A 10414-nucleotide genomic window follows, 5' to 3' on the forward strand; every position below is an offset into this window, starting at 1 on the left:
GGAATTGCATCAATTCACTTTTGCCTAAGTAACTAAGATTGGGAATTTGTAAAACATTCAGTTACTTTTGTACTTCATTATACTTATAATGGAAGGTTTTGTCCTATCCTACTCGTTCGGCTAACGACCCTCCACTAGTCAAGAGTGCGGTGGGTAAGAGTGGATACCCATTCAATCGCCATTTTATAGGCAATTTCCTTAAACACCCCTTATAGACCAGCTTCATGAATGAGGCCTACTAACGGTAAGACTGACTTTTACTCATACATATATATAATGTTAGACTTTTAATGTTATATATAGTATAGGGTGTAGTTTACACTTTTAAAATACTATGTGGTTTAATTTAATGATTATACTTTTAATTCAATTGAATGTAAACCAAAACTTTTATGGATTTATTAAACCTCTTTTAAATATACACCTTAATTAATTAATAAAACCATAAGGGTGTGATGTGAACTTTTCAAAACAATACTAGGGTTTTAGAATTTAACATTCCTAGATTAAACTTTTAATCAACTTTTAAATTCCAAAACTTGAGGGCAAGTTTTGAAACATTTCAAAACATTTAGGTTTAGAATTTAAATATACATTAAACTTTTAATCAAAATTTAAATTCCAAAACTTGAGGGCAAGTTTTGAAACCTTTTCAAACATTAGGGTTTCAACTATTTAAATTTCAAAACTAAACTTTTGAGTATAAATTTAAACTATAAAACCTAAAGGGGAAAATTGAAACTTTTCATAACATAAGGATCAAATAATAAATAATATAAATTAAACAATTAATTTCATCATTATCTATATTTGACCTAATTTCAATTTCTTGCAAAATAAGCTACCCAATTAATACAAATAATCAACTTTAATCATATAAGGAAGTTATTATCTAATCAATTGGTAACTATCTTGTGTTTTGGCAAGGATATCCTTTAAGAAACAATAAAATTCGTATTTTATAGGTTTAAAACGAATATGGTAATAATCCTTAAGCAAAACAACAACAAAATCCGAAGTTTCCTCTGTCTGACGCTCCGACTCGCCGAGTCACACTGTGGAACTCGCCGAGTAGGGTTGACTCGCCGAGTCCAGGTAGTGACTCGCCGAGTCAGGTCGAACAGAAGGCCAGAAAATGATTTTCAGCAACATAAAGCATCAATACAATAGAAACCAATCTAGGTTTCTCTATTGTACATGCAATTTATCCAAGACTATAAACCCTAGATCTAGCATATGATAATCAATATAACATATAATTAGGGTTTAGATCATACCTTTATTGTTATATAGCAATAACAATCTCAAATCCTCCTTGTAATGACTTTAGAAAGCTTAGAGTCACAAATGTCACTCCTCTAATGGTTCACAAACACCAAAAGCAAGAGGATGAAGAAGAGGAGAGAAGGAGGCTGCCCAAAACGTGTGGAAACCCTAGAAGGAAGCTTGTCCACGTTTTTGAGGCATAAGGGCTCTTTAAATAGTGAGGCTATTAGGGTTATATAACAAGGAAACCCTAATTTGGATGCTTAAGCCCTAAGCAACCCATGGACTCCTTTCCTTAAAGGCCTTGGACGATTTCTAATGGGTTTCCCCATAGAATTCGTCCAACCTTATAATATAAGGCAATCCATAGCCCAATTGCAATTATCTTATAATTACAATTCCAATCCCTTAAGTTTAATTAATCTCTTTTAGTCACAAACTTAATTCTTATTAATTCTTGACTAATATTAATTAAACAATATGATTTCTCCTTTAATATATTATTCCCATAATATATTAATAAATCACATTTAATCCTTTCTCTCCATAATTCATCTTATCAAGTTGCTTTGGTGAAGGCAACCCAAAAGGACCATGCACCATCGGGTCAAGTACATACCAAAATAGTTATGGACTTAGACACTAATCCAACACATGCAAGCTCACAAGGCCAAATCACCCAAAACTAATCTCAAGAAGGGGTTTAGGACATGAATACGGGTCAAATCTTCATAAAGATTGAAGCTTAATGTATATGGGACCTAGAGAAGTCCAGATCTGAAACTCATACCCCCTGGGCAAGCTTAACTCGAGAATGACCCTCATTTTGCACCAAAAAACCCATGAACTCACATAAGAAGATATCTAAGGAATGGAAAGCCAAGGTAAGGACTTTCTACCTCCAGATGGATGCTACAACTGCATGAGCGATGGATCTAATTATTCCTTGTTCCATGTTGTTCACTCTCCATATTCCTTCAAAGGAATGCACCAAAATAGTCAGTATTAGCTCCAAACACTCTCAAAATGGAAGGTACCCAATTAGGGTTTGTCTGATGGTGGTAAAATGATGAGGGAGGCGGGGTGAAGGATTTAAAGTCCTTTAAATAGGGTGCTAGCCTGAACAATTAGGGTTTCATCAAACAGACTCAACTCGCAGAGTCCAGTCTTCCGACTCGACGAGTAGAATTCATATTACGCGCATGTCGATCAACTCCTAAACGACGAGTTGGGGCCAACCAACTCGTCGAGTAGGCCCTTCCACTTGGGCTAAATCCTCAAGTTCCACATCCAGGAATCGGGGTGTTACAAACAATATCTAGTCTTTAAGACTCAAAGGGACCAAAAGTGCATATTTTTCAACTTAATCCATTAAGTCCAAGTCTCCAACCTTCATATCTGAATAAATATGATGTTTAGATTGATAAATTTTGCAACTTTATCCTTAACAAGGTCAGAAACATTCAAGATCTAAACTTTATTTACTTAAAGTGACCAAAAGCTCATAACACCCAAAGCTAGCTATATCAAGATTCAAACTTTATACCTCCAGAAGAAAAATCAAGGTGAACAAGGTCTGGATCTACAAGCTCCAATGCAACCAATGCTTCTTCAATGAGTTCATTCTTGTCCAAGGTGCACCAAGAACAATCCAAAGCACTTATAAACACCTTCTTTTTGCTAACATGGCCCAAACTATGGTTAGGGTTTCAAGAGAGGGTGTTACAGAGGTGGAGGCTAAGAATGGAATAGGTTTAGGGAAGTTAAGGAGCTTAAATAGGGCTCAACCCACAAAAATAGGGTTTAGGCACTGATCGCATACGCCCAGTGTACTCCTGGTACGCCCAACGTACTAGGGATGCCCTAGTACGCCCGGCATACTCCCCATACACCCAGTGTATGCGACTAACACAAAAATCATTCCGACTTCAAACGGTCGTAACTTCTTCATTCCAACTCATTTTCGACGTTCTTTATATCCATGGAAAGGTGTTGAAGAGCTCTACAATATTATATAAATATCTTAGACTAAAAAATTCTCGAATAAAAATCCACATTTCATACAAGAACCGACCTATGACTTTTTCCATTGTACCCTTTGGCCTAAAACACAATTCAAGGGTTAGATATCTCAACCATTATTACCTCCATCCACAAGGTCTAATTTTTTTTACCTCCTTATGCCCAAAGTCTTTACACAATCAACTTCTTGTCCGCGGCTCTGACATAAGAAATGACGGGAAACAAGATGTTACAATTATGTTGAGATGAATTTGAACTACTCTCATCCTTTTCTCCTTTGATTTCTCAACAACTTTCACTTTTGGTGAAATACCACTCTTATTTCCAATATTCCTTTGTTTACTGTTCAAATTACTTTGAGAGAAATGTTTTGAAATATGAGTATTTGATGTTTGCGAAACCTTCTTTTCAAACTCTTGTTTATTTTTTAATCTCAAAAACTTTGCTGTCTGGTTTTCCTTTTTTGTTTTCAATAAGTCTTGTTTCATGCTTTCTTTCTATAAATTTTATTTTCCAAATGAGATTTTTCAACCTTTTCATTTTGATTTTGAAATTTTCCATTGTTAGTTTTAAAAGGAACCTTTTGAGAGCCTGATTTTTCTTCCTTTTTGAAATCTTGAGCTTTTGCCTTTCGATTACTAGAATCATTAGGAAAATATTTCTCAATGTTTTCATCAGTTTTACTTTTGACTTTTGACTTTTCGACTTTCACAATCCAAACTTTGTTACATTACTTTTCATTTTCTTTGGGAAAAGATTGTTGACTCTTTTAACGTTGAAAAACATGTGATATTTTGTTTAACTTGTTTTCCTCCATATTTTGATTTGAGTAAAAACCTACATTAGTCACATTTGGATTATTTTTTTCAGCAATTCATTTATTTAGGATCGATTGTATCAGTAGAGTCTTTCGTCACAAACACTTAATTTGGAAGACCCTTGATGCACTTGGGATAAAGAAGGGCATTCGTTTCCAAATAATTTTTTCCCTTTTCTTTCAAAATCTTTGAAAATTCCTCTGTATCATCATACACTTGAGTTTCCACAAATCAAGGAATTTCTTTCTCGCATGAATCACCATCATTATCACTGTCGTTATTTGTAACATCCTCAACATCAACTTTTTCTTTTGGAAAATCACAAGTTTCAATTGTCGAAGAGGAATTGTCATTTAGTTTCACATTTGCATCAACACTATAGTTGTCCTTGGTCAACGAAGTGACATTAATGACAACCAATTTCAAGAAATCAACATATTCCTCTTCCTCAATTTCACTAATCATTATCATATCATATACTATATTATAAATGAAGCATTTTTCCTTTCACCACATTTATTTGAAACTCTCATGCATTTTTCCTTTCACCACATTCATTTGAAACTTCCATGACTTTTCAATTTCTTTCTAATAATAATTATAAGTTGGTTAATAAGGTTACAAAAATATCAAATCTAAAGTGTAATCATATATAAACTAAATTTCAATATTAAAATAATATATTTACTTCTACTTATAAAGTTATGTATTTTAACTTTTAACATATTATACTTACTTTATTAGTTTTAATATATTGTTGGATGTAACCATTATCATTTTAAAGATACAATTTTGGAACATTTTGTATAAAATATTTAAATTATTAATTTAATTATAACATTACAGGGTGGTCAACTTAAATATAAATTTTAGTTTAACTTAAATCACCCAAAGAATATTCTGTAAATAGTTAAAAGTGATTAATTATGGTGCCTTTCTAATAATGATTATAATTTGGTTAATAAGGTTAAATAAATATCAAACCTAAAGTGCAATCATAAATATATACTAAATTTTAATTTTAAAATAATATATTTTAGTTCTACTTATAAAGTTATGTCTTTAACTTTTAACATATTATACTTAATTTATTAGTTTTGATATATTATTGGATGTAAACCATTATCATTTTAAAGATACAATTTGGAACAATTTGTATAAAATACTTAAATCATTTATTTAAATATAATATTATAGGGTCAACTTAAATATAAATTTTAGTTTAACTTAAACAACCCGGAAAATATTTTATAAATAATTAAAAGTGATAAATTGTAGTATCTTTCTAATAATGATTATAAGTTGGTTAATAAGGTTAAAGACAAAACTTTATAAGTAGAAGTAGATATAAATTATAATCTCAATTAAAAAGTGATAAATTGTACTGCTAAATACAAAAACTAAATTATAATCTCAATTTTACTAAAATATTTCCAAAAGATATTTTTGTAATCATTAAAAGTGTTCAATTAAGTAGATTAAAATAACTTACAATAACAACAGTTAAAAATAACTCTATATAAATGATTATATTGTTACCTTTAAAATCAAAAAACAATGTTTGATTTTTTAAATAATTATATTGATAGAAATTAAAACGTTAAGCAAATAAATTTTAAAAAATTAGTTAACAATAACAACAACAATAAATAACATTAAACCATATATTATATTTAATTTTATTCATGAGTAACTCGCGAGTAGAATCCATTCAAAATGTTGAGATTATGCAGTTATAATAGATATATGTATTATTATATAATTCAAAATAATCAATATATTATATCAATTTAGTATATAAATTATTATATAAAATTTAACAACAACCTTATTGTTATATTAAAAAAACATATATTTAGAAAGATTTCAACTATAGAGGTGTTTCTGCGCAACGCGCAGACATTCGCCTAGTATTGTCATAATTATCTTCAATATCAACAAATTTTGTTGAATACTTTGTTTTGATTTCTCGGTTTTGTTCAAAATTTCAATTTGTTCACTTTTGTCAAGGTATCGTCCATAATTTTAACAAGATCGTCATCATTTAACCATTCACTTATATCAACTACTCCATAAGCATATGAATCATTGGCATGGTATCATAGTCAGCTGCTCTACTCTCACAATTGAAAGTAGTCTCATCAACTAACTATCGTTTGAAAGTAATAAATGGAAGCAACTTCCTATGTTGTTCTATAAAAATGTCAGTTGAATGGTAAAGATCAATTAACTTGTCATATAGACGTTTAGCCGTATTACAGTAAATATTACGTTGTGCGACTAACATTTGATTATCTATTCGTAGAGAATCCCTATCATACATAAGATTTGTAATATAAAGCACTGAACTTTCTATATTAGATTTATTCTCCTCCAATATATTATGAGCTTCATATAGCGATGCTTTAGATGTCTCTGCATCACTACTCATCGAAATAAGCATGTCATTTAAGGAAGAGTAGGTTTCGTCAAATTCACACAAAATAGCATGATAAGACTGTAAAGGAATATTAAAAGATATGTAAAGTTCATGCACCTTAGCAGTCATAGGAGAATTTGGAGTAGTCAAAACTAAGAATCTCTGAGTAGTCTGCACACTCTCTTCATCTCTTTCATCAGCTTTCACATCACTCTCTACTTCGTCTTCACTTTCTTTCTCACTTTACACAAACACGCTCTTCTCATCATACATTCCTTCTACAAACTTTGCAAATAACAAGCCATGCGTTGGATGACGCGTTTCCTCATCACCCAATCCATACGACCAGATTTGATACATGAGATCATTCTCATCACTTCATCTTGCCATTAATGAGAGATTCTTTGTTTGGGTTCGAACTTCTTCGAGTCATTTTGCATAATAAGCCTCAACTTTCATTTTCTCTCTCTTTTCTTCCATCTTCCTCAATATATAATCCTTAGCAAAATGATTATGACCATTGCAATATTTACAGTTTTAGCCAGAATCTCCATTCAACTTTACTTCTGTCTTTTTCTCATCTTCTTTCTTCTAGACTTTCGACACCACATTCTGATTCCCACCAGCATTCGACACTTGTTTCTTCTCAAAGTTATTCTTAAAACTTCCATTGATTAGTTTCTTGAAAAACTTATTTACTCTATTATTAGAGTAATATGCGACTGCTTCATCATCAGAATTGATCAAAAATCCTTCCTCGTCCTCTTTTGCTTCAACATCAGACTTATTTTCCTTTACATTTGCTTTCGACACTAAATCCATTGGACCACCATAACTTTGCTTATTCTCCTTCAACAATCTCCATAACCTCAACTTCATGAGTGTTGAGAATACTATAAAAATTTGATAACAAAAGAGTATCAAAGTTCTCTTGTGTCTTCATCATCAAGCATATGTTTCACCATTACTTTCTGAGTCCATACACAAAAGTAAGATTGAATTCCATAGAAGTACGATTTACCCCATATCGAGTGCACCTAAGGATCAGATTATTCATCCTGTCGTAATAAGCTTCAATGTTCTCATTCTCTTTCTGCTTAAAATCAGCAAGTTTAGATAAACATTTTGTCACATAACTTTTCCTTGTTCTTTCATTTTCCTGATACTTCTCTTTCAAAGTATCCCAAATTTCCTTAGCAATTGTGCATCCACGAACATAGTTGTAGAGACGGGAGGATCAACACCTCTTAATTCACGAAGAGCTTTCTTATCACATGCTTTCCTTGTGTTTGCTTGAGTAACCATGTCTGAAACAGCTCCGGCATTACCAACATTCTAAACCAAATCTTCACGACAATTTCCTACCTTAATAGATTTTCATTGATGCCTTTGAGGTAATCTTCTGTATGATCAGCCCACTGATCGTAATACTCAGGAATCAGCATCAGAATCTTCGTTGCAGAACCAAGAAGACTCGCATAGTTCATCATTGTGTTCACGTTGAGATTTGCCATTTGATTTGATTTGATGATAAGAGAAATTTATAGAAGAGAATTGAGATGATTATCAGATTGATTGATAGAACCAATAGCATAATCAATTAATCACTTATTGATTAAGTGAAGAATTATGTTTCCAAATCGCGGAACAATGAATTAGAATGAACAATTTAAAAAGATGAAAAACACGATGAAGATTCTTCAATCTAAAAGTGAATCACACTCTGATACTAACTGAAGAATGTTAGAATAAATGTTTGAATCAGTCGAATCTATGAAAGTTATAAAGAAAACTAAGATCTGTTTAGCTTTAATTATATCTGGAAAGAGTATAGAGGTTTTGAGTACAAAGACTAATCAGAGAATGTTCGTTAATCTAGACCTAAGTACTTACCCTATTTATGGGGTCCATCAGATATACAAAAAATACAAGGACTTGACTATACCTATTGATACTGAAAGTGCCTTGTAAATAGATAACATAACGAAAGTGCTTAACTCTCACTACTTATAAACACGAAACCTAAAGATATAGCTTTCAACTACTCACTACTACTTTTGACTCTACACACTTCATCTCAAAATGAGAGACTATCTCTGAATTTCTATGCATCTCGGAATCGTGAACCATCTCAGAATTACTGGACATCACAAATTGTCTAAGGGGCACTTTCATGAACTAACATGTTTCCGTCCATTATAAATAGGACCTACCATACCATGTCCTTTTTAAAACACACCGGAAATCGTTGCTCTCTTCTCTCTCTCTCTCTCTCTCTCTCTCTCTCTCTCTCTCTCTCTCTCTCTCTCTCTCTCTCTCTCTCTCTCTCTCAAGCAATCACAATTTATTCATCTATCTCAGTATTCACTTTGTGTTTATCGTTTTCTATAGTTGTTGGAAAACCGATAAGTCTGCATTAACTCTTGGGGTTTACTCTGTTGCTTACAACCCTAGAAGTGAAGTAAAAAACCTTTAAGGACATGTGACATATCCCTGCAGGTGCAGGTTTCTACATCAAGATGACAAGATCACTTATCAACATGTTGGTTTTTCTTTATTGTTTCGTATTTAAATTCGTCAAACAAGAAGACAATTTGCTTACACTCATTTCTTATAATCATATATGATTGTGAACGATCATTTTGATTTATGGATGAAACTTGGTAACAATATTAATAATAATTGAATTTACTATGTGCAACTGTTCAACGTTTAATTATCGATATTAATCGTTGAATTTATTATATGCAACTGTTCAACGTTTAATTATCGATATTAATCGTTAGTTGTTTGCTTATGTAAAAACGTTTTGAATATTTAATCATAAATCTTATGTGTATCCTCATTTGTTTGACATTGCTAATTAATTCGTTATTAGTTCGTAATATTAATTATTGAATTGTTTAAATATAAAGTATAATTAAGTTATATGATTATAAATATTCTATAAACTTTTTTCGCTTGATAACACGACGGCGTTTGATGGACTCTCTGCTACATATGCGAATGTTGGGCACCTGGGAATATTAACGGTTTGGCCAGACAAACGCCACATGATAAAATAAAATAACATTTAAATGAGTTGTAATTATGATTTTATTCATTTCAAAGTAATTTAAAATACTATCAACATTTAAAAAAAAATAGTTTTAGAAAACAACAAAAATTGCTTTTGATACCTTACAAAAAAGAAAATTCCTCCATATGCGACAAAAGCTTAATTAATCGATCTTATCATAATGTTGTCAAATTGATTTTGATTCAGCGACTCTTTAGTGTTTAGGTCTAGAATTCTGCTGTTGAATTCGTTTTGAACTAACAGTTTACGAACAAATCATAACCCAGAAAAATATGAAAACATTTAATTCCATAATTACCAGAAAAGTAATGCACGCAATCCGCTAAAACTTGTTTCAACATCTATAATTTGCGAGATCTCCAGCTATGGCGAAGAATCAATCGACAATCTGCAGTTTAATTTGATCGATCGATCAATGGAACGTGTTGAATGAAAGGCCCATAACAGGAACAGCAAACGACGTTTCGAGAAGAAGTCTCTGTTGAAACGTCTCAAAGCTTCCACCAGCTTCAATTACATCCTTCAAAACAGAGTAATAATACTCTTTCAGCTTCTTCAAGGTGCACGCCTTCTTCATCTTCATCCACTTTATCCGAATCCTTTTCAAGAACCTCACCAGTAACTGCCGCTTTCCTCCTAATCTCACCGTCGGCAGCTTGTTCTTCTTCTTCTGCCTCCGTAACGGCCATAATCTGCGGCGGACTGAGCAGCGGTATATTCCGGTAGACAGTTTGACGTCGTCGGAGAAGGTTGTGGTGTCGTCGTGTATTGAAGACATTATTAGGGTAAGAATCAAGATTCGTTGAAATG

At 32.1% G+C, this 10414-nt stretch overlaps 1 protein-coding gene across 1 annotated transcript; it reads right to left on the reverse strand.

Moving 5' to 3' along the window:
* Nucleotides 1–9742: 9742 nt before the first annotated feature.
* LOC111902718 (uncharacterized) lies at nt 9743–10414 on the reverse strand. Its single transcript, XM_023898532.2, has one exon. The coding sequence runs from the start codon at nt 10380–10382 to the stop codon at nt 10017–10019; it is 366 nt and encodes a 121-aa protein (XP_023754300.1). The 5' UTR covers nt 10383–10414; the 3' UTR covers nt 9743–10016.

This window comes from Lactuca sativa, chromosome 4 (genome assembly GCF_002870075.4).
Source record: "Lactuca sativa cultivar Salinas chromosome 4, Lsat_Salinas_v11, whole genome shotgun sequence".
Lineage (NCBI taxonomy): Eukaryota > Viridiplantae > Streptophyta > Magnoliopsida > Asterales > Asteraceae > Lactuca > Lactuca sativa.

Coding starts and splice junctions, on each gene's coding strand:
- LOC111902718 (XM_023898532.2), bottom strand. CDS start 10,382: ATGTCTTCAATACACGACGACACCACAACCTTCTCCGACGACGTCAAA.